General features: G+C 40.4%; 1 protein-coding gene and 1 long non-coding RNA gene across 4 annotated transcripts in view; one reads left to right on the forward strand and one right to left on the reverse strand.

Moving 5' to 3' along the window:
* Positions 1 to 402: 402 nt before the first annotated feature.
* LOC116695437 (uncharacterized) lies at positions 403 to 21324 on the reverse strand. 2 transcript variants are annotated; one of them, XR_004333463.1, is made up of 3 exons: positions 21180 to 21324; positions 11681 to 11687; positions 403 to 433 (listed from the first exon to the last, which is right to left on the reverse strand). It is a non-coding gene; the product is annotated as an uncharacterized LOC116695437 (long non-coding RNA). The 2 variants fall into 2 exon arrangements; XR_004333462.1 differs by lacking the exon at positions 403 to 433 and adding an exon at positions 4866 to 4879.
* The window catches only part of LOC116695435 (guanine nucleotide-binding protein G(q) subunit alpha), a 40327-nt gene continuing 24883 nt past the window's right edge, over positions 9683 to 25126 (forward strand). The window contains exon 1 of one of the 2 annotated variants that reach the window (XM_032525691.1): positions 9683 to 10772. In XM_032525691.1, the coding sequence (XP_032381582.1) occupies positions 10637 to 10772 (136 nt within the window). In that variant the 5' untranslated portion in view covers positions 9683 to 10636. The remainder of the gene's footprint in view (positions 10773 to 25126) is intronic. The other variant, XM_032525690.1, reaches the window with a different exon arrangement.

A 25126-nucleotide genomic window follows, 5' to 3' on the forward strand; every position in this document is an offset into this window, starting at 1 on the left:
TTAGTTCCTAACTTTAAACATAATTTCTGGTCTTTTGTGTTAAGACCCCTTCTCACTTGGTTTAGTCCAGATGTGTCTGTATGCTGGCGTACCTTAAAGAGTGCTCTGACAGAGCCTTAGTCACTCTATGACGTTCTCTTTGCCAATATTTCAAACAAACAGTGCCAGCTACACTTTGGCCCCATTATCTCTTGTCTTATCAAAACTTGGAGATTATGCAGAAACATATTGCCATATAGCTTGTAACTGGCACACTTTTTTCCCATTATTCAATAATACAGCACTCCTTATTGGTGGGAGGCTGATAACAGCTCCACAGTGGGAACAAAGGGGAGTTCATTGTCTAAAAGACATTATTGGTGAGGTTGGCTTGTGACCTTTTTCTGACTTACAAAATGCATTTGGTCTGCCAAGTTCCTCTTTTTTCTTTTACCTTCAGTTAAGGTTGCACTGAAGGCATACGGTGTCCCTTGGCAGTGGCCTTTGTCCATCCATCCTATTTGGAAGTTATTTATTTACTGTGCAGCATAAAAACTGTGGTATGGTATTCAGGCTTTATCAGTTCTTGGTGATATCTGGCCGCGTCGGCCTTCCTATTGAGAGGATCTGGGCACGCAATTGCCCAGACCCCGTTCTTGCCTGGCATGAAGTATGCTCTAACATTCCAGAAGTATCTCGCAATCCAGATCATCAGCAGATTCACTACAATTCCATACATAGGACATATCTCACCCCCGTGAAAATGTATCACATGAAAATAACAGCCCTTTATGCATGTTCTGCCCAATTAAAGCTCAAGGTACATTTCTGCATATGTTCTGGGAGTGCTCTCCTGTTGGTCACTTCTGGAACAATATTGCATCCAAAATGTCCACCTTGATTAATGTTACTGTGCCTGTTACTGTCAGTGTTTTGATTCTGAATGACCTGTTAGCCTTCCAGCTTTCTAAAGCTCAGAAACCGTGCTGTGTTTGCTGGACTCACAGCTGCTAGGAGAATGATTGTAACCCGTTGGAAGCCACCTCGTGACTTATCTGTCCGTACATGGATCCTTTCTTTTTTGGATGTCACAGACATGGAACTCTCTACTGGCTGGTGTGGGTGGAGCCCCGGGGAAGACTTTGGAGACTTGGCACAGCATGGCTGAGTCCTTACGGTCAATGCTGTAGCCTTTTCTTTTGTTTGTGTGTGTGATTGGTCCCTTGTCTTGTGTCCGTCTGTGTGTGTCTGTTTCTGCATGTGTTGTTTTGTCTCCCTCCCTCCCATTTTTACTCTCTTTGATTTTGTGGCCTTGGGACACGTTCCTATGTCCCAGTATGTTGTTTGTAAATGTTATGTTTACATTTTTTCTGAATCTAAAAACAAAAATTTGATCACAAAAAAAAACTCACAGGTGCAAAAAAAATACAGAAAATGTTAGCCAGTTGGAACAAGGGCAGTCAGTTTCACTGTGGGACTGTAATGTTTCTACATGGTTAAAAAAGGCTGCCAGATATTAAAGAATTTAGCTGAGGATCCAAAGAAGCGTGTACGTAATTTTTTCTAGCCTACTAAAATGGAGAGCATCTCTGATCCAGGACTCAAATGAGGGAGGACAAGGAGACTTCCAGCGAAGTAGGATCGATCGTCTAGCCAGTAACATTAGGAAGGCTACACAATCTGCATTGATATTTTGCAGGGTCACCGGGGTTGGCATGACTCCATAGAGGGCTATCAGTACATTTGGGTCCAAGATCACACCAAGAACCCCTTAGGCTTATAGTGTCCCAAAGACCAGTATCTCGGGAGATACAGGCACACCCAAAACATATGAAGAAGAGAGGCTGGAGCTATTTTACACTTGTCACAAACAGGATCAATGTTGGGATACTGGATATTTTAGAAAGCCTGAGTTTTGTCCAATAAGCGCGGTGTATTAACTTACACTGGATCAGGTCATGTTTGGCACACAGGGATAACGAGTGTACTCTTAGAAGAATATGCTCCAAGAGGCCCTGGATACAAAACAGTTTTTGCAGTTTTTTCATGAGGGAAAATGTTTTATTACAGTATTATACTGTATGTCGAGGAAATTAATGTTAATAAAAAGATATTCAGAGGAGAGAAAGAAGCAAAAAGAAAAGACAGAAATTGTGCATAGCGAGTGGATGTAACAGGAAAGTACCTGTCCCATCCTTCTAGTATCAGCAAGTGAGATATTTGTGGTGTTCTTCTGATCTCCAAGGAGGATACAACACATTGTATAATTAGGTCTCTGTAGGTGTCATATCATCTTGTGGATGAATCCTTACAGGAAGGAAGCAGCAGGAGGTAGAGTGTGAGGAGACTGTCCTCTGTCGCTGGCTTCTGTGGAAAACAGATGATGATCAATGATTAATCTGACACTATGGCATAATGGAGATGATGGAGCAGCGCACTCTGTTTCCTGTCATGTTAGCTTTGCTTCTAATAATTTAAAATGTTCAATTTTAATTGGATTATGTATTGGAGAGAGCCCAGATTAAGCCCCTTTGAGGGTTTTTTGCATCTCTCCATCACATCTTTTATTGATTATGTGTGTATTAATCTGTAGTATTTGTCTATGTGTAAACCAATAAACTAAACTAAACTCATACTAGACTATTTGTGCAACTGCAACACAAAATTTCCCTTCGGGGATCAAGAAACTATTTCTGATTCTGATTTCTGATTCAAATAAACAATGAATTCCTTTGTGCAAAGTATTGTCCAGCAAGAATAATCATTCAAACACAATTGTTCAATTCAGTTGTTTAGGTAAATGCACATTTGCACAACATTTAACTCGCTCATGATATTTTCTGTAAATGTCAACCACAAGACGCAATTAAACACTTTTCGTTTCAGCTGGAACAAATGCTCTTTGATTGTTCACAAAACCAAGCGGTTACCGTCCTTTGACCTCTTTAAGAACACCAGCGACCCCTCAGCTTACATATGTCCAGTAGTGGAAAGTAACATATACTCAAGGATTGTACTACAATTTTAATACACTTCACTTGTTTTTGCTACTTTGTCCACTACATTCCTGAGTTAAATATTGTACATTTGTACCCAACTATGTTCAGATTCACAAAAAATATTTAGTCAAATACAAAATGTAATCTAAAAATACATAACTATGTATTTATCTTGAACCAATTGATCCGTTGGTAAAATTCACAAGCTACTTGCTGTGTATATAGGTTAAGTCCCACCTTTAACAGCTGCAACAGTAATGTACATTTTAATGCATCAATAATTATAAAGCAATAATTTACATTATCCTGAAATGGGCTGTTCTGGCGTACAACTTCATCTCGCATTGTAAAGTTATTTCATGAATGAAATAGACATATTACATACCTGAGGGACAATTCGGGGAAGTTTTTGAATCATTTACAATCCCTTAATAGAATAGAATAGAATGCCTTTATTGTCATTATACAATAAATTGTTGTTGTTGTCTTTCACTTTCCCTTTTAGCTTTTTGTTGTTATTTGTTTATTTCCATCTTTTCTGTGACGGACCTGGCCCAGTATCAGCCATAACTACAGCAGATAACTTCTAAAATACAATTAGGCCCACAAAAGGAAATCTACTGCTACCTTTTACCTAGTTGGATCCACTAACACAGGGTTTTCCGGTGATACACCAAACTCTGTGACCCATCAGAATGAGTTACGGTAGCACCGCCTACCTGCCGTATATCACTTTGTGACTTTGCGGTAAAGAACTGCCCCGGGCGGAGGCATTAATAAAAATATATAAAAACGTATTTCTTTTCACCGTTAGTCTAGTTTGCTTTTACAGGCTTATGATCATCAGCTGGAACATTACAGTGTCAGAACGTGTAGAAGTTACATCTAGTCACTTTAAGTAGAATTTTGAATTCAGGACTTTTACTTCCAACATAGTATTCTAGACTGTGGTATTGCTACTTTTAATAAGTATAAGATCTCAGTACTTCTTTCTCCATTGTAAATATCTACATATGAATTGTGAGCAAATACATCAACGAGCTGCTTTCTCCTCTAGAAAAAATGAATATAAATTTGTGTAAAAGAGCCATGTTTTACTTCTTTTTGTCACATTTATTATCTTGCGACCCCCCAGATTTATCCTGCGACCCCTTAGTGGGCTCCCACCCCCCAGGTTGCGCACCACTGCTGTACAACCATTGTTCTTGTAATTATCTATAGATGCCTAAGTGTAGAATGCATTTTGAATAACATTATATCACTAAGACTTAAACATAATGCGAGTATATTCTTAATTTTAAAAAACGAAGCTTGGAAATGCTTGCTTGTTGAATGGTATGGCAGACAGTTCAAAGTGAATGAATAAAGTCCTTTCTGAAGGTGTGTGGCTCCACTGAGACATGGGCAGGTCACACTATTAAGTATAAGTATTCTCATGAGTCATGACTGAGGATTTTCCTGATCATACCGAGCATACCAAGAACCAGTTTGTTGTGTTTCTAATGCATTCATTCTTTTAGGTTACATCATGAATCCTTGGCATTTGGTCTTCGGGAGTTTAAACCTTCATACTGCAAAATATTTGAAACTTTAATCTGTATTGATATACTTATTGAAATGTTTAAGGGTAGCTGATCTGATTTACCTGCAGCCACATCCTATATTAATCTAATGCACACCATCTGTTTCAATAACTGTCTGTGAATGAAGATTTTAATGTGATTTGAAGCTTCTTCTTCTAAAGGAGTATTCCTGATATTTAGGTTAGACATCTTTACATGGAACGATAAAAGGAAGAGGCTTTGATACAGGTCAAACGAAAGATATCTTATTTTTATGTAAGGATTTGAAGCTTTTTTTAAAACATTTTTACCAGATTCCTAAATCATGTTTTATTGAACCTCCCTCTTGCGACTACATCACACGTCCACAAGATGTCGCTTAGCTCAACAGCATCGTCTGCCAGCTCATTCACACTGAAAGATTTAGATACAGTGACATTGTGCTTTTGATTCTGTCCTAATCTCCATCATAGACTATTGAAATATCGACAGGATGAATAAGTCATTAACTGATGTAGAAGAGGAATTTCTCTCCGGGCCCGGGTGAATTTATCACTGGGAAGTACAATTGCATAAAAAACATTTTCACGTCTACAATCACTTTTTAAAAACATTTGAAAGTGTCTCTCCTGCAGTGGTGGAAAGTAACTAAGTTACTTATTTACTCAAGTATCCTGTTTGAGTACACTTTTGAGGTACTTGTGCTTTACTTGATTATTTCCATTTTCTGCTATTTTTATATATTTTCATCACTATATTTGAGAGGGAATGTATTTTTACTCCACTTTTGACTTGACAGCTACAGTTACTGTGAAGACTAAGATTACATACACAAATATGATTCAAAAAGATTAAATTCCCAATAACGTAGCCAACATTAAACCCCTTCTTCATGTTCATGCATTAATAATGGAAATCCAATAATCAGTGACAGCTCCAGGATTTTTTTAATATGGTGGCCACCAGTTTGGGGTCGGCACTTGGGGCGGCCAATCAAATGCCAGGAATCAACAGGATATTCCACAGCCCAGTATGCAGATCGGTTGTGGAAAGTAACCCAGGACATTTAGTCAAGTCATGTAAATACTGAGGAAGTTCTGTATTTACATTTTACTGTATACATCTACTCCATAATATTTCTGAGGAAAATGTACTTATTGTAGATTTGTAAAATATGATGCATTGTAGGTAGTTATTAATTAAGCTAATAAAACTAGATGTTTCATTCCCTTTAGAAGGAAACTCTTGAAAGTAGCAGTTGGTGTGGAGTGGTGAAAAGGAGGGTAAGGTATGTCATTAGGGTCATCAGGTGGGTACCCTACTTCCTTCACGTTTTGTTGATTGAAGCCTACAACGTCTTCAGAAGGCTCAACAGTGTACCCAGTGTCCCAAGTACACCCCCCTCCATGCCATACCCTCCATATTCTCATTTGGCTCTGCATGGCAAGGGCATCCTTCTCCCTGAGTCCGGCCTAAGCCAGACCGCATGCCATCTGTCTCTACCTTGCTGCCCAGTAGGAGTCTTAACTCATGATCCAGAGCCAGTGACCTCTTTTTTTGGAAGCACTTGACATGGACTTGACGACCCTTCACCCTTATTTTTCTCAGCAAACTGGTAGTAGATGTGCCTTCAAATTCCCTGCATCCCACCTATACTGGGATGATGCTGGTCCTCCAGTAGAATAGCAGGATATTTGCTCTTTTTCCTCTCATAAGCCTCTTCAGCCCCGTCTTCCCATGGTACTGTTGATTCCACAACATATGCCAGCTTTGTTGTTGGGGACCACAGGACCATGTCTAGCCAGAGTGTTGTAGCTACTATTTCTGGGAGAAAAACAAGTAAGACATATATATTTTTATATGTTAAGGAATCCCTGATGACAATCCTTTGATATTGCTGTAAATACATATGCACATAACCCTCTAAAATGAGTTATCATGCATAATTAGTAGTACGTACTTTTTGATACTTTTTTGTTAGTAACAGTACTAATATACAACTTACTCTTTTTAGTGTGGTATTTCCGTTTATTTGAATGTGAAAAGGGTCGGAATACTTCATCCACCACTGTGACATATGAAGTTTAAAACTTATAAAAAATTATTTAAGAGACAAATAAAGGACGGACAAGAAATAGAGCTGATTATAGCATATTGCAGTAACAACTACCCATGTTTCAAATAGCTGATGATCTGAAGAAAATGAAAGTGAAATTGTTTGGTAATTTTGGAATTACAAAGTAAGTATGACACTTTCTATTTGTAATAGCTGGAAACCATGAGGTACTTTACTTATCCTGAAAAGCCAATTAAATATTGACCCTAACTATGATACAATTTGTTTTGTTTGTTGACAAAGTGTTCTTTTTGCTTTGGTTGATGTTGTGTACGTAAAAACAATGATACCAAAGAAATACAGAAACAAATAACACATACATGCTTACATATAACTATTTAACATTGCACAGCCATGTACATATGATAGAAGGAAAAAAAGAGGCTGAATGGTTACTGCAGGTACGTCCATCTACCAAAATGTAGAGGTATGTGCAAAAGTTCTATAAGGCTATGTAGAATGTGCACAGGACAAGATGTAGGATTAAGGTTCAATGTCAGTGGGGGTCCAATTGCAGCCAATCACCTTCTCAGCAGAGCAGGTGATACGCTGTAGCCTCCCCTTGTCCTTAGCAGTGGCAGCAGCGTACCAAATGGGGATGGAGCAAGTGAGGTGGACTCGGTGATGGCCATGTAGAAGTGCACCATCATTTTCTTTGGCAGGTTGAACTTCTTCAAGTGCCGCAGGAAATACATCCTCTCCTGGGCTTTTTGACAAGGGAGCTGAGCTTCAGCTCCCACTTGAAGGTCCTGGGAGATGATGGATAAAGTCCACAACCACCTCCACTGTCTTCAGAGCGTTTATCTCCAGGTTGCTCTAATTGCACAAGGTCACCAGTTGGTCAATTTTTCGCCTATAGGTAGATTCACCAGGAATGAGTCCATTGAGGGATGTGTCGTCCGCGAACTTCAGGACTGGTGACTGGAGGAGCAGCTGTTGGTGTATGGAAAGAGGAGCCGAGGTGAAAGGATGCAGCCTTAAGGGAACTGGTTCTGATGGTCAAAGAGCCAGAGACGTGTTTCCCCAGCTTCACACTGCTTAGTGTCAGACAGGAAGTCTGTGACACTTAGGGGGAGTCAGGCACATGCAGCTGGTTCAGCTTGTCCTCTAGCAGGGCTGGGAGGATGGTGTTGAAAGCAGAGCTGAAGTCCACAAACAGGATCCTGGCGTAGGTAGGAGTCCAGGTGCCAGAGGATGAAATGAAGAGCCAATTGACTGTGCTGGCTCTGTAGGCGAACTGCAGGGGGTCCAGGAGTGGGATCTGTGGTTCATAACCACAGAGGTCAAGGTGACGGGTCTGTAGTCATTTAGTCCTGTGATCCTTGCTTTCTCTGGAACAGGAATGAAGGTGGAGGACTTAAAGCAGGCTGGTATGTAACATGGTGTGTGACATGTTTCCAGTGAGGTGTTAAAGATGTCTGTGAAATCTGGAGACAGCTGATCAGCGCGGTGCTTTAAGGTGGACGGAGAAACACATTCTGGTCCGACTGCTTTGCAGGGGCCTTTACTTTGTAGTTGGTTATTTGTCTGAGCTCGCTCCAGACAGAAACCGGGTCTTTTGCTGAAAACTGTTGTTGAAGTTTCTGAGAGTACAGTTTTTTAGCATCTCTCACCGCCTTGCTAAACCTGTATTTTGACTCTTGAAACCAGTCCCTGTCTCCGCTCCTAAACGCCTATTTGTAGAATCACTGTTACATCGTTACACCAGCCACTGTTAAAGTAAAGTAATGGTTCCACGGAAAAATGTCCCCTGTCTAAGTAGCATTACACTGTTGCAGGCCTATCATAGTTTTGTTATATAGTTAATCCAGTGGTTTCCCAACTAGGGGTCGGATCCCCTCCAAAGCACAAGATAAATCTGAGGGGTCATAAGATGATTATTTAGGTAGAAACTAAGGAAGAAAATGCATTTGTTTTTAGGACTGTTTCATAATTGTTGATGTTTTGTGAAATACTGGATACCTTCAATCTCTTTGTGCTTCAAAAGGCAAGGCAAGGCAGTTTTATTTATATAACACATTTCAGCAGCAGTCCAATTCAAAGTGCTTTACACAAAACATTAAAACACTGTTAGAAATGATCACAGAATTAAACGCAAAGAATACAAATTTAAAAACAGATTACAAGAATAAAAGGTATAATAAGTAAACTGTTAAACAACTCAAAGACCTCTAAACATGGCCCCAATGTGATCCTGCTTTTGTAATGGGTCACAATCCAAAAAGGTTGGAAACCACTGGTTTAATCATCTTTTTTTCTTTTTTTAATCTGAAAAGTAAATAGTAACTAGAGCATCTCAAATCAAGTACCTCAAAAATAGTAGGCTACTTAGGTATAGTACTGAGTAAATGTTCTCTTTCCTGCTTGCAGACAGATGTGTTTTAACTAGATACATAAATATACAGACAAAAGGCATAAAAGGATAAGGGAAAAAAAACATAAATGAAACCAAATAAAGTAGGCTAACACAAACATTCCAGGTTCGGCAAAAACTAATGGAAAATAAATTAAGTTATAACAATTAACTTTATTAAATTAACTCATTAAAATAAGTAAAAAACCTTAAATGGGGACACCTAGGTAGTTCAGTTGGTAGAGTGGGTGCCCTTATATATAGAGGGCTACTCGTCGGGTTCGTCTCTGACCTTTGGCCTTTTGCTGCATGTCGTGCCCTCCTCTGCTGTCCTATCAAAATAAAGGCTGAGAATGGCCAAAAATAATCTTAAAAAACCCCAACATTAAATAGGGAACTCAATCTGACAGTTTCACCGTTTTTTGATTTATTTTTTGATGCAATGGTCAGGATGTGCGCACACATTAGCGCATGGATCTGCGGGTCTTTGACAGGAGATGGGCGTTGCCCGTTCAGCCAAATGTCAGTCGCTAACACGCCTCCTAAAGGAAGACTTCCTCTCATGCAAACTTGGGAATTTAACCATCCAGCAAAGGCCCGCCTTAAACGCCCACAAGTTCTGATTTCATTCGCTCTGCCTCTGTCAATCGAGTATATCCCAAGCGACGTCAGCAAGCAGCAACACCACACACCGGGGCTGAGCAAGTGGGTGACGAAGAGCAATCACCACCACCAGGAAAAAATACCAGGAGCGATAAAATGCACGGACTACAAGGGTGCATCTGACTGTCAGTTAGACGTTTGAGCATTTGAGGGTTTGGTCCAGGCAAGGTCTTTTGGGGAACATTAGCTTAATACAATGAAGGTCCTCCTCTGTCAGGCCGAGCTTTCTGGGTTTTAGTCAGTTGGATGTAATTCCCATAATTCCAGGGATGGCTAGCTGAGCTAACTTAGCTAGCTAACAATTAGCCTGCCCATTTAGCTACACTGGTCAGTAGGTGCCTCCGTCTGCAAGAGGATAACTGCCCAGAGCGCAATTGTAAAGCGATATTTTGAGTCTGGTTGCTACAAGGGTTATCGTTAGTCGAGTGGTAAAGACATTGTGCTAACCTATGTGTTTGTTCAGTAGATGGACAGTTTGACGGGCGCTCATTGTCACTGCGCGGGCGTACAGTGTTGGTTTCGGGGCGGCTAGCCTTGTACTCGGCCACCGGGCCACCAGCAGAGGATTGTACTAATGTGGCAGCCAGTAGTGTCCCGCTGTCTCTGGGACCCACGTCGGTAGGTGTTTTTTTTAATGCTAAATGCATCAAATAAAAATGGTTATTTACACCTTAGGTAATCATCCAAGATGTTTGCGGACATGTTGCATTGTACATTTTCTGTGATCAGCTGTCAGTTCCTGTAGCCCGAGGACTTACAAAAGACTTTGACTGAGCTGTCCCATATTTTGACAGCAGTTCATCAACCATCAACAAGAAGGCCAGATTCTGCAGCAAGCATTTCAAGTTCGATTATTGGCTGGATATAACTTGTTGGAAACGGACTGTTGCTCATTTATTTGATACTTTGTGTGAGGTGTAGCCCGGCGCCCCCTTGTCAGACGGGCTTTTCAGCTCATGCGGTGATGACTTTAGACTCCATGATGGCTTGTTGCCTGAGTGAAGAGGCGAAGGAGTCCAAACGAATCAACTCTGAGATCGAGAAACAACTCCGGCGAGACAAGAGGGATGCAAGAAGGGAGCTGAAGCTTCTTCTGCTGGGTGAGCCTGCATGATCTAAAAGCTTTCACAGACACTCTCACATTGGCATGGCTGGACACTTACACTTTTCTAACATCTTGACACAAACACAACAGATACTAATGGCTAATAGCCACTGATTTTGATTGTATTATAAAGGTTTGCACAATGCAAAACACTGCACCCACAATTGCACAAGCCATATTACCTTTATCACCACAGGATTTGTGTGTGATGTGTTATGCAAATTCAATTTCAGATGAGGCTCAACGTGTTTCCAGTCTTACTGGAGCTAGCAGTGGAAGTGCTAAGTGCAGCCATTGACCCAGGAAGCATATTAGCATATATATCTTTTTTTATTTTTATTTTTTTTTTACAGAAAATTAAATTTACACCAACAAAGCTGCCATTTTGGGTCAGAAAACTTTACAGAAAAGGATGGGAGACAACTCCTCTGCTTTTTGTCCCAGTCCTCTCACTTCTCTTGTTACAACAAAGCTAAAGTAAAAGCCACTTGACATTGACTGTCAGATTGATGACAAACTTATGAACAAGACAAGCTAGACGACCACTCACAAGATAACAGAGGCAGGAGATTGTCTTCACTTCATGATGACTCTTTACTGATGTGTAGCTGTGTTGGTTTGAGGGTATTTGACTTTCAGCATTTCAGCCTTGTTATGTGACGGTTATTGAGGCTTCATTTGTCATGGTTGTGCCTTGGCTTTGCTACAACTCACAAAACAATCAGTTGACACAAAGAGAAAAACATGCTCTGGTTTATGCCATTGCTTTAAACCAATCACAATCGTCTTGGGCGGCGCTAAGCACTGGGAAAAGCTGCAGTGCCACTGCAAAATAGCCTCGGGAAAGAACTTGTTTACGTTCCAAAGTTGTTTTAGTCGTGGAACAGAAACCTCAGAATGGACAGATAATCTAGCTAGCTGTCTGGATTTACCCTGCTGAGATCTGAGAAAAGGTTGACCACAGTCTTCATAAATCGACCAGAGTTTAAAGGGGCTGACACATCAACCTGATTATTGGCCGTCAGGCGAGGTCGGTGACTCGAGTCTGTTTGGTGTGTCAGAGGAGCCGTTGGTTTTAATTTGGGCCGATTTGACTTGTTGAATTGGCCAGTGGGCAATCGGACTGAATGACCAATCTGATTGGTGCAGTACCAGCCCTTGACTAGCAAATCAGTGCACTTATGTGAAAGCACTTGCCAATAACGAGTGGGATGAGCGTGACAAATGCCTCTCAATATCTGATGAAAATAATTCAAAATGACTTTTGTCAATCAAAAAAAAACAATAGACAGATTGAGCAACTGCATGGCCTATTTTTCGCTTAAAGTGTTTTCAGAGACACGTTTTAGTGAACTGTTTTTGTAAAATACAAGATTGTATTCCGAACGAGCCGCCATTATGGTCGGCTTTGAAATTCGGGAGAAGCCAGACCCACGTGACACGATCGTCATTTCCGGTTTTCATTTTTCAGGCGACAATACAGATTAGCACCGTCTGTTGTTATGGAGATGTATTATGTCTTGCACGCGCAGAACGCACACTTAAGTCAATGTCGCTTTGTTGCGTTCCGAGGCACTTTTTGGAATGATGGGAGCCGAATGATCAGTCCGATTGCCTTTTCTGCTGACGGTCAGCCGTTGGGTTGGTGTGTCAGAGCCTTTAAATGCCAACACAAAGCCAGCCCAAGGCAACAGATATCAAGCATAAACGAGTGAAATCCAGCGGAATATCTGTCAGCAATGGAGCAATCTCGGAAGAGAAACGTCAAGGATAAAGACTAGAAGGCAACTGACTTATTCTAAATTAAATAGATTATCAAGAATGAGTTAAAGCTTCTCACAATCATCTGTCAAGAGTTTTCCCTTACTTCAGTAGTCGTCTTCCACATTACTGCAGTTTTATCTGCCTGTAAAACATGGCTTTAAAAAAAAAAAAAGAAGTGTTGAGTTTTTAATTAAGTCTGTTACAAGGGAAACTGCATTCGCTTGGTGTCTGGTCTATTAAAAGCCTTTTCCTGAGGTGGCCCACTGTGGGAAATACAGTAACTGTTCTCCAGAGTATAGTCTGTGCCATCTACAGACTACATTTCGTGTGTGTGTGTGTGTGTGTGTGTGTGTGTGTGTGTGTGTGTGTGTGTGTGTGTGTGTGTGTGTGTGTGTGTGTGTGTGGTGTGTGTGTGTGTGTGTGTGTGTGGTGGTGTGTGGGTGGGAGAGAGATGATTTTGACAGAGAAAAGGTAAAGGTACTTTATCCCTCAAGGGATCAGTGGGCAGCCATTTACAGCGCCTGGGGACCAACTCCAGATCTGAGCCAGTGCGATCAGGCACTGACTGGAGAACCTTGTACATGTTTTTCGATGGTGGGGGGGAACTGGAGCCCTAGAGGAAACCCACACAAACATGGGGAGAACATACAACTAGAACTGCACGCAGTTTCAACGGGGTCCAAGCCTCCCCGCGCCAGTCGTCCCCAGCGAGCCGGGGAATTGTTCTATGTTGATTAAAGCGCCCCCGGAGGGCCTGTCTACCAAATTTGGCAGTGAGCCTCCGGGCGGTGGGTGAAACAATCATTGCCGGTTTGGTTTTGATAGCATTTACTGTGGCAGAGATATTGCAATTGCAAATTCCCCATTTAAACGCATTGACTTTGTCCACAAAATCATCAAACGTCGATTATAGCGCCCCCTAATGGCCCATCGTTACCAAATTATGTATGAAGCTTCCGTGCGGCATGCCAAACAATCACCCCAAGTTTGGTGTCGATACCAAGTATTTTGGCCGAGATATGGCAAAGTTTGTTCATGAAAAACACACATTTTTGTATTTGTGGCGCCCCCTAGCGGCCAATGTTCGTCAAATTTGGTACAGAGCCTCAGGGGGTCATAGCAAGTAACTAGAACTGCACGCAGTTTCAACGGGGTCCAAGCCTCCCCGCGCCAGTCGTCCCCATCGAACCGGGGAAATGTCCTATGTTTATCAGAGCGCCCCCTAAGGGCCTGTCTTTACCAAATCTGGCAGAGAGCCTCCGGGCGGTGGGTGAAACAATCATTACTGGTTTGGTTTTGATAGCATTTACTGCGGCAGAGATATTGCAATTGCAAATTTCCCATTTAAATGCATTGACTTTGTCGACAAAACCAACAAATGTTAATTATAGCGCCCCCTAATGGCCAATCGTTACTAAATTCGATATAAAGCCTCCGGGCGGCATGCCAAACAATCACCCCAAGTTTGGTGTTGATACCACGTATTTTGGCCGAGATATGGCAAAGTACGTTCGTGAAAAACACACTTTTTTTTATTTGTAGCGCCCCCTAGGGGCCAATGTTCATGAAATTTGGTACAGAGCCTCAGGGGGTCATAGCAAGTAATATCGTAAAGTTTTGCTTTTATAGCATTTATTTTGGCCGAGATATGGCAATGGCAATGTTTTCATAGCTACCAACTAAACTTTGTTTGCGCGTAACACGCGCAATTTTTATCCTATAAAAAATCTTTATGCAAACTTTTGTCAGGTGGGTCTGGAGATGCTATGTGCCAATTTTCGTGCAGATCCATTGCACGGTCTCGGAGGAGTTAGAAAAAGTAGGTTTTTGATAAATCACCATTTTTCACGCATAAAAGTCTAGGCGGAAATGGGCGTGGCCTATATCACGAGATTCAGTAGGATCCAGGGAACGCGTGGATGTAACGTTTTTAAATTTCCGATGTACGGTTTGGGAGTTATAGGGCCAAACGCGTTTTGTCCTGGTATAGCGCCACCTAGTGGTGGAAGTGGGTCAGTTTTTTTGGCTGAGGTCTTTGCGGACTTTCGGACCAGTCCTGAAAATGGCGCGTCGCCACCATGTACGGTTTAGGCTGCAGCACCACTTTTATGCGGAGAAGAATAATAAGAAGAAGAAGAAGGAAGAAGAAGAAGGAAACCTAGCGAAAACAATAGGGTTCCACAGCCCTGCTGTGTGAACCGCGGTGCACGCATCCTCGGGCTTGGACCCCTAATTACCAATATACAAAAACCCAGAACCATTGTTGCTGTGAAGCCCCAGTGCTAACCATTGGGCCACTAGGCTGAAAACTGTTATTAAAACTGTTGTTTATTTCACACTACAGTTAAGTCAAATTTTAGAGTTAGTTACAAACGGCAACACTAGCAAGGATTCAGTATCATGCGGAAGTACAAACTTTAGTCACTCTGTGGTTTGTTGTCACAAGTGACTGAATTCTCACTTTCTGGTTTTAAGGATGCTCTCACACACATCTGCAGCAAATTTCAACACTCAAAGGAATAGCAGCTTCTAAGAAACAACTGTTTTTGACTCTGTTCTCAAACAATTATGAGTCAAATCATTGTCAGAAACTCAAGGGGGCTGTACTTGAAAAAATAAACAATTGTCAGTGTTTCCTCTCTGTTAATGGCAGCCCGCCACGGTAAAATTTCTGCTGCCATAGTAAATCAAGCAGACGCACAACAGGGTTTCCGTTATGTACACCACGCACCCACCGCGCCTTCAACTGTTTACGAAAAGTCATAAAGTCGTAATTACACGACTCTGCAGAGCCGTCTGCTCTACTGAACTCAAGCAAACCGTCATCTGCTTTCTTTCTCCTTTGAGTGTGAACAACAGGAACAGTGACAGGACTTCATCACTCGCGAAGTCATGGCAACCCAGTCATAGCGAATACTACTTGTCACTTAATCTTAGGCAAAGTGACAAACGGCAACGAAAGCCGCGACGTGAAATCCGCACTCACGCAGCCACAGTTTATTGGAATATAGCATTGTGGACACTGAATTTGATGAATTTTACTGTTTATCGGACCCCAGAAGAGACATAAAGCTAACGTTAGCAAACGTGGCGGTCCCTTTGCCTCCTCGCTGCAGAAGACGCCGTTTTCCTCCGACGCAATGTATCAATGTTAGCTACTGTTTTAAAACCGTGTTCCAGGTTATTAGGGGGGCGTACCACTCAAAACCAACATGACAAATGTAGCTAGTAATGTTATAATGTTCACTCAGCTTTTTATTGTTAAACTGTGTGTAAAATGAGCGGTGCCGTTAAATCACCGGTTTCAGGTAACCTCCCTACGCAGTCTATTTGCTGGATGGTTTCAAGGTAACGGTCGGTAGCTACCATTAGCAGATAAGCCTGTTGACGGCGACGTTATTGTTCATATTTAGGCACAAAGTTTCTGAGCGTAGTGGTCATAGTGACTGAAAGTGTGATGTGATATGCTAAAGAAAAACTACACTCTGTTTTCAGGTTCATTTTTGACATTCAACAATCCCCCCCCCCCCCCCCCTCCCTTTAATCTGTATGTATTTTCAGACTATTAGCTAACAGTTGGTAGCAAAACTGTAATTAAAAGTGAGAATGTGAGCGTTTTTTTTATACGTCTTTACATGTTTTTGTAATGTGTATTTACTAGATTTTATGTAGAAGTCTGACTTGTGTAACTTGCGAAACAAATTTTCCCTTGGGTACAATACAATTAATGTTGAAAGTGCACGTTATTTTATCTTTTGGAGGCATCAAAGTGCTGTCTGGACTGAAGTAGTAGAAACTATCTAATACAGATTATGTTGGTTGGGCTCTAGGTACCACTAATCATATTTGGCTGCTGAATAAGTCAGTGGCTTATGAATGTGGCTAATCACCATGTCCCCAAGACATAATTAACCAAATATATGCTAAGCTATGTAGCTAATGTAAAATATGAGCTATCAAACTGCTGGAATCTGTTGATATTTTGGTGTGATATGAAATCTCAGTTTAACAGAATGCTGCATTATATCGAAGCACTGCTTCTCTACTTGTAAGATGACTAAAATAATTCCTTGTTGGCAACACACAAAAGCATCTGTTGAATCAGTTGGCCAACATATTGGCAAACATTGATAAGAAATATAAAAGTGTGTCCTTCTTTTCCTGTGCACAGATGAGATGCAGTGATGGTGACTCATTGAAAGAGATTGATTTGGATGACATCCTTTTTCCATGCTCGCAACTTTTTTTTATGAAAATGCTAAAGTACAAATTGCAGGAGTCATTTTTTACTTCAGCTTGTGGTGGGAGTCTGCTGTCACATTATTCATGCTTGTGTGAAAAGGATCTAAGAACTATGTAGCTACAGTGTGAGTTAGAGTGCACTCTGGTTGTCTCACCTTATTTGCAACCTATTATGGACCTCTTTGATCCTTTTTATAGACCTTCATGCTTAGTGTAGCTTTTTGTTATGTTTTTGGCTGCATGTCTTGAGTATTTTCTCTACAGTGCCTTGTGACTTCCTAAATCCACTGTTGTAGTTCATATTTATGTCACTTATTGGGGTGTGCTCAATAATTTGTTGCTAGTAGAGCAGAAACATTTCAGCTGTAACCAAATATTTCAGTTTTCAGCTGGAAATATTCAACGTTGCTATTGCTTACATTTGTTTATGATGTTTCTGAATTGCATAGGAAGCTAAAAACCGTTTTATGTAAAGGGCAACAGTTTGGGTTGATGCACTGTGAAATACTTAGCTGCGACCTATAAGAAGCATTGCCGGTTCATATGATGTTTCAAGCGGAGGCAATTATTCCTGCTGTTTATCAGCGACAGGCTGGCTTTAGCTCAGTGGTGCGGTTAGCTAGTGCATGGTAGACGTCCTGGCTGAGGAACAGCCAGGGTCAGAGGAGTGCTCTGCCGCCTGCTCTGTAGCTAATGAAAGTCACAAGTAATTCAATGTACAGCAAGAGCCCAGGGAGCTTCCGTAACAACACCAGTTTGTGAGCAGTCTTCAGGAAATTGGACCTTTTTTTTCAAAATGTGGAAATGGTTGTTTTTGTTAGTGCAACCGTGTCATACTGCAAAGGTTGATTTTCACATTAGTATCGTCACTAACTAAAATTGACAGATGACACTTAAGTGCACAGGGGATTTGATGCTGAATTAGGTACACTGGCAAGTCTGTTTTGTTTCCCCCTGATCTTGAATTTGATCTTTTGTCTTTATGAGAATATATTTTTATGTTATTGTGATATGTTTTTCCCAGCATTGTCATTCCAAGTTATTCTATCATAAAAAGAAACTTAATTAATCCAAAGAGGATTGCTGTGAAAAAATAACATGTTGTAATAACATATAAACATATGTCATGAACATCAAAAATCTTGTTATGATGACAAATATGATAGTGTTAGAAGAAGAAAAGTTCATGTAGATTAGATTATACGTTGTTCATCCCACAGCGGGGACATTTCCTTGTTACAGCAGTGCATTGTGGAATTGAGCAAACAATGACTCGAGGCAGTGACTTTAACTTTTACAATGTGGCTCCACTGTTGACTAAAGGTTAAGTCATTCATATGGATGAAGAACCTGTAAAACATGTACTAATGAAGTACACAAATACTATATGTTTTTTCTTGTGTGTTCATATTGTACATCAGGAACATGTGACTTGCATCCGTTGGGGTTCCTACATGTAATTACAAAGTCACACTTGTGTTTGAAAATGTTTTTTGGAGTAATGCATTTTTGTCTAAAATCGTCAAGTCAACATTGTGTCGTTTGTGGACCCAGTCACCGACAAATTAATTTGTTGTTTCTCATCATTTTATAACCATACCAGTCAAAAATGTTGTCTCTTGATCACAGTAATCTAGAGCTTTTAGGAAACTCTTACCATAGGCCACCAGACAAATACAGAGTTTCCAGCAGACTATCATAGCAGAGGTTGTTGCCTGGGATTAAGACCACCCATGCTAATGTCCAAAATATAACGAGCAAAAGTGCTATATCGCCCCGCAAAAAGCCATATATCTATTGTATATCGATATATAGCCGCCATGTGTGCAAACAGAGCGGAAATTAACTATAACTTCTTCTTCTTCGTTTTGTGGTGGGTTGCAACCATAAAATGACCTAAAACCTAATCGCAATTCATTATTTATTCGGCAAATGACGTTTCCAGCAACGTTTATCGCATAAGCCGTATATCGATCAAGATAAAATCCGACCGAATGTATTTCCTCTGAAATGATATTAACTGAATTCTGCTGTTTCCAAAAGGCATTTCATTTGATATCACTTAATTTCACTGAAAAGACAGACATTAAGAAGAAATATAGATTGATATTGAAAAAACCTTTCATAATGGAAACAAATATCAAAGTGAAATAATATAGGATTGTGAGATTATTAGTTTTTGATATTTCTGTTTTATATCCGTTCAACATTTTTCAGTGCCAATATTTGTTGTTTCAATGCCAAATTTTATTTTCAATACCAGATGTTAGTCTCTGTTCTAGCTCCATATTATTGGCGGTTGGCAAACCAGCTCAGAGGTGCATTATCGCCACCAAGTGGACACTCTCATTAATGGGCTCTCTGTTTCATTATGTTTTAGTTTATATATACACAATGTTACACTTCCAGGATAGCTCCGGCGCTAACGGAAATTCCACCGGATGTCCCCCATTCAGACAGATTACCTTAGGCTTTCTTTGTGTTGGCATTTGCAACTCAAGTCAATTTAGAAGGACTATGGTTAACTGCTCCTCAGATCTCTGTAAATCGACACAGCTAGCTAAACTATCTGTCCAATCAGATTTTTTTTTTTTTTGTTTTTTTTTTTTTTTACACGACTAAAACAACCTTTGAACGTACACGTGTTCCTTCCCAAGGCTATTTTGAGATGTCGTTGCCGCAGAAACTGAATTTGAATTGCTCAATGTAAATAATTGCATTAAAACTTTTGTATACCATAATTAGAATTTTTGTTTATATTGAATAACTGCATTGAAAATTGAATCAGAATAGCATGATTTATTAGTCTTGCATAGTCAGCTCTATCTCCAGAGTTGCACATACCAGTGTACCTTGTCCATAGCAATCCCACCAATCGTTCCCAAAATGTCCCAGTTAGATATCAAATGCCGTAAACCTATTCCTTGTAAATCTTTTCAAGCAATCACCAAAAGAGCCAAGCAGGCCTGCCTTATTGCACGATACAAATTTTCTTTGTGTGTGTGTGTGTGCACACACACGCGCACACACACACTGAGCACACACTTTATCTGTCAATGTGCACGACGCTCAAACAGGTCGCTAGTATCTGGGTTAATGAGTGTTTGTTTTTTGGCAACACCCAAGGATGTATCATGCATGGAGCCTACCTATGCCTATTATGGTTTCTCTTATTAAGTCTTTCAGTAAGCCAAGCAGATAAGCCCTGTGCTGGCCATTTTTATTTGGTCCCTGTTAGCTGCTGCCAAGGTAACTGCCGGCATGGCAGAGTTTTGTAACAATAACAAATTTGCAGACAGTACTGATGAACAAACCACACACAGAAAGGATAAAATGACCCAAAAGAGAGGTGTGTGTGTATGTAGATTGGCATTGTGGGCTATCATAGGGCTGCCTCATAGAGCTGCCCTGTGATACCCCAGCTATCCTCATAGGCATAATAGCACTGCTGAAGGCATAGTTGGCAGATGCCTTCCTGTATCCTTACTCCCACAACTGTATGTCTATTACACCACTGACTGACTCTCAGCCAAGGTTGATAATGCTAATCATCACCCACGTGAGCCGATTCCCCAGAAATCTCAAATTGCTAGACTCATGCAGCCTGACCTGGCATTCTGGTGTTACTGTGCCAACTTACTGCCAGTTTGTTTGTACAAATGCATATTGGTTTATGTTGAAATAGTTTTTTCTCTACCATGAAACTCACACGCATTTTCAGTTCTGTTCCACTAAGCAATAAACTGTGTCTAAACTGATCAAATCCTTTTAAACCGGTTGCACGTCACATCTTTATACGTTTTCCTTACGTTGCTCAGTAAATTACGGCCAGGACATCTCTATATTTCTTGAACCAATATGACTTCTGTGGCACTTTTTTCCTGTCAACATATAGCACTGCCAAATATTGGTGGTCTAACATTTTATTTATGCGGTGTGCAATAGGTCATTATAGTTGCTTGTAGGCTTTGCTGCTTTTGTCATATTTAATTTAATGTAAATACTTCGGGTTTTTTGACTGCTTGTCAGACAAAATAAACTTAAACTAAACCATGAAAATGTTAAAAAGTAGTGAAAAATCCATTTACATTTCCTCTATAGCCCACTGTGAAGTCTTTATCATCTGTCATATACTGTAAGACAACATAAAATAAGCAAATCCTCATATTTGAGAAGGTGAAACCAGAGAATATTTGTCATCAATTAATAGTAGAGATTAACCGATTACAGTTTTCTAGGCCGATTCAGGTTTTCCATTGACTTTGACCTGCCAATTTTAGCCAATTCCTATTTTCATTTTTTCTTACCACTTTACAGCACACACAAATATTTACTTTCTAACTTTTCTTTAATACAATAGTTTACATTTTGCAAAGAACATAGAACATTTTTTAACAGATCGCTATAAAATAGAACTATATAAATTACTCCTGGTGTGGGAAATTCACACACGTCTAAAGCGCAATGTTATGGAGGAACCATTTCCTTCTTTTCACATCCAATATCCAACTAAAAAAAAGGGATATATTTAGCAAACTTAACTTCTGTAGGAAAACGGGTAATGCTTTTCTATAAAAGGTAGTCTATAAACAATGATTGTTAGAGTGCATGTTGGAAAATAACGCAGAGATGTGCTAAACACCGTGGGCGGGCACGCGTGCCACCTGGTATAAAAGTGAGAGAAAAAAAAGAGACTCGCTGTCTGAGGGATAACTAGTAGAGATGTACCGATACCAGTATTGGGACCACCTCCAATACTGCCTAAAACTGGTATCGGGAAGTACTGAAGTTTATGCACCAATCCGAAAGCCTTAAAGAAAATCTATGTTAAAGAAATTTATGTTCTTTTCTCGTCATAACTGACTGTCAAACTGGATAATAAAAGAAAGTTCTGTGGCAGTCATTGTTTGGGTTTGTTTATGTTTCACAAAGAGTTTAACCTGAGCCAGACCGCCAACAAAGATAGAAATGGTATTGGACCATCTCTAATAACTAGCCAGTGGAAATTGCATGTGTGCGTCCTTGAGAACTGTAAGTTGTATAACTTATGTTGTCAGTTCATTGTTAGCTGGGGATTTTATGTTCTTCACCTGCTAACTAGGTTGCACTTGGCTGTTGATTCAATTTGACGGGCCTAAAATATGTTCGGTCATGGCCGATCACGTGAAAATCGTAGGCCGGTCAATCAGTGCATCTCTAATTAATAAATTATCTTAATAGTTGCTGATTAATTTTCAAAACCCATACACAGAATACCACAGCTTTTTACAAGAGCACAATACAGTAGTTTATGGTAATGATGTAGCCCTCTTTCACATAGGGAATTTAGCATATTGCCCGGGTTTAGTTATCTGTGTTTGGTAATATATTTCTCATGTATCCTTCATAATGTGTTGAGTTTGTTCCAATGCGACATTATGGCTCTTTTTACATAAAGCAATGCTTGTGCGATATTGGCATCTAGCAAGATCAATTCCGTTTGTGGCTACACGTGGTTACTCCAGTTTCCAGCTATTTTTCTAAATGATATTGCTTCAACGACAAAAGCAACTGCTACTCCATGAGTTATGAATATGTCACAAAATATGATGACAAACATGCTCTGCATCGCCTGTTTGATGTAAAACATCATACATAAGAATAAGAATGCTAAAATGTTTGGTTTATTTTATATGGAACTTTATTTGTTCCCATAAGAACATATGCTAAGTGCACTGTGGTCAGTTTATTGGGTACACCTAGATAAAACAAATGCAGTCTTAAGGTTTAAGCTGTTTTGGAACATTTTGGTCATTTTGGGGACTATAATGCCTGTCGCTGTTGTATTGCATTTTATCAAAGTCTTTTTAAAAATTAAAAATAAAACAGATATATCAATGTGTGTACCATGCCGTGAAAAATGCTGCAGATTATAGGTTTATAGAACTTAAAATTCTCTTTTAGTTGCTCTGATGTATAAGAAGGACTGGGTTGTAAACCTGCACTGTAGCAGCTGCCCCCCCCCCCCCGTCTTTTGTATATGTATGTAGTCCTAAGCTTCTGTGCCTGGTAGATGAAAAATGGAGTTTCACAGTGTGGTACGAAGGCCAGACAGGTAGGTGTTTGTAGTTCTGCACTGTTTGTCAGGCGCCTCTGTTGGTTGAGCAAACTGATGTTGACACACCCAGAGTTTCGGCAGTTATGTGGCAGTCAGACCTGTGAGAGACTGCCCGGTGCTTCTCATGTCTCCGCCTGTCTGGCTTGTTGTTACAGATGCATATGGTCCTGTTTAAACTTTCTCATCTGCTAAATGTCTTCATTTATGTCTCAGGTCTGTTGCAAAGGGTTGGTAGATGTGACACAAAGATAAACGTTTATTATAAAACATAAATAAATCTGTGGCTTGTTTTTTGGGATTGACTCTGAGACATACTAAGGACCTGATCTTAATAAGCATATCATATGACTAGCATAGAGTTGTGGCCCTTGTTTTATCAGTTGACTGCCTGTACTTTTGTGCACATGGAAATCCTATGGGTCTGGATACCTAAAAAAAAAAAAAATAGAGCTTCCAAGTTCTTTTGTATGTTTACACAGCAACACATCAGCGGTGGGAAAGTTCCCAACTAAGTCTTGGACCAGGAAGAAGGAAGTGAAGTTGAAGACGGATCACAATTAGTTGAAGGGTTGCAAACTACAGTCCCTGACAAAAGTCTTGTCGCTTATCTACTTTGTAGAAACACCTGCTATTAACTTGACTTTCAATTAATCAATTGGTGTAAGAAATAGCTCATATGAAAAGCTAAAACCCTCCCAAATGATGTTCAATGCACTGAAATAAATTTGTTTCACTAAAAAAAGATTTATTATTTAAACAAGACAGAAAGGTCAAATTTTGGCAAGACAAAAGTTTTGTCGCCTATTGTAATGGGAAAATTACATCGACAATGATTTTCTTAGAGTAGCTATGCATTTGTTAAAAAGTAAAGTCTTTGTTATAAGTAAGCACCTTCACATATGTCTCTAAAAACATGTGGCTCCTCTTCTCCTATGTCTCTGAAGACATGGGCCTCCAAAAGGTATTACATATACATACATTGAACATATTTACTACAAATACTAAAATATGTCAGCAATATGTCAGCAAAAAAATAGTGGTGCTGTGAGATTCAAATCTAATATCTTGTATGACTTCCATGAGCTTGAAGGACTGCATCCATGCGGTTTGGCAAGGATTCATACAATGTATTGATGAAGTCATCAGGAATAGCTAGGAAAGCAGTCTTGCATGCCTCCCAGAGTTCATCAATATTCTTTGGTTTGGTCTTCCATGTTTCCTCTTCCATCCTACCCCACATATGCTCAATGATGTTCATGTCTGGTGACTGGGCCGGCCAATCCTGGAGCATCTTGATCTTCTTCGCCTTGAGGAACTTTGAAGTGGAGATGGAAGTATGCGATGGAGCACCATCCTGCTGGAGAATTTGGCCTCTTTTATGGTTGGGAATATAAGAGGTAGCTAAGATTTCTTGGTATTTGAGACTATTGATGTTGCCTTCCACCCTGCAGATCTCTTGCACACCCCATACTGGATGTAACCCCAGACCATAATTTTTCCGCCACCAAACTTCACTGTTTTCTGGGTGAATCTTGGATCCATGCGGGCTCCAGTAGGTCTCCTGCAATATTTGCGGCAACTGTGGTGTAACTCAACAGAAGATTCATCTGAAAAATCCACTTTCTTCCACTTCTCCAGCGTCCATCCTTTTAGCAGGCTGTGGGCCTTGGCAAATGCCACACGGTTTTTCAATTGTCTTTTGTTTAGTGCTGGCTTCTGGGCACTGATTCGACCATGGAGGCCATTTCGAGACAGAATCCGACAAACTGTTCTGGTTGACACAGGGACTTCAGGGGACCAGGTCTGGTGGAGCTCTGCTGCAGTGGAAAATGGGCTGGCCTTGGATTTTCGAGCCAACAAACAGTCCTCTCGAGCAGTTGTCTTGCGTGGTCTGCCTGACCTGGGCTTGTCAAAAACATCTCCAGTGTCTTCAAATGTTTTTTTAATCCTCTGTACTTGACGCTGAGACACATGTAAGGTGTCTGCCACATCAGCAGTGGATCTGGTCTTCAGCCTCTTGATAATCAAAACTTTAGTCTCAGGGTGAATCTTAGACATGTTTGCAGAGGTCTAGCTGCAGTTGATGTGAAGGTCTAGTGTACAGGGGTTGTTTTTATACACACCTGAGACCTAATTGATCCATTATTAGTCACAGGTGAAGCTCATATGACAAGGCGACAACACTTATGACTTTGCAAAAATTGACTCAATGGGCTTTACCAAGCTGTGAATATTAGAAGACTTTT

The sequence above is a fragment of the Etheostoma spectabile genome, chromosome 9, assembly GCF_008692095.1.
Source record: "Etheostoma spectabile isolate EspeVRDwgs_2016 chromosome 9, UIUC_Espe_1.0, whole genome shotgun sequence".
NCBI lineage: Eukaryota > Metazoa > Chordata > Actinopteri > Perciformes > Percidae > Etheostoma > Etheostoma spectabile.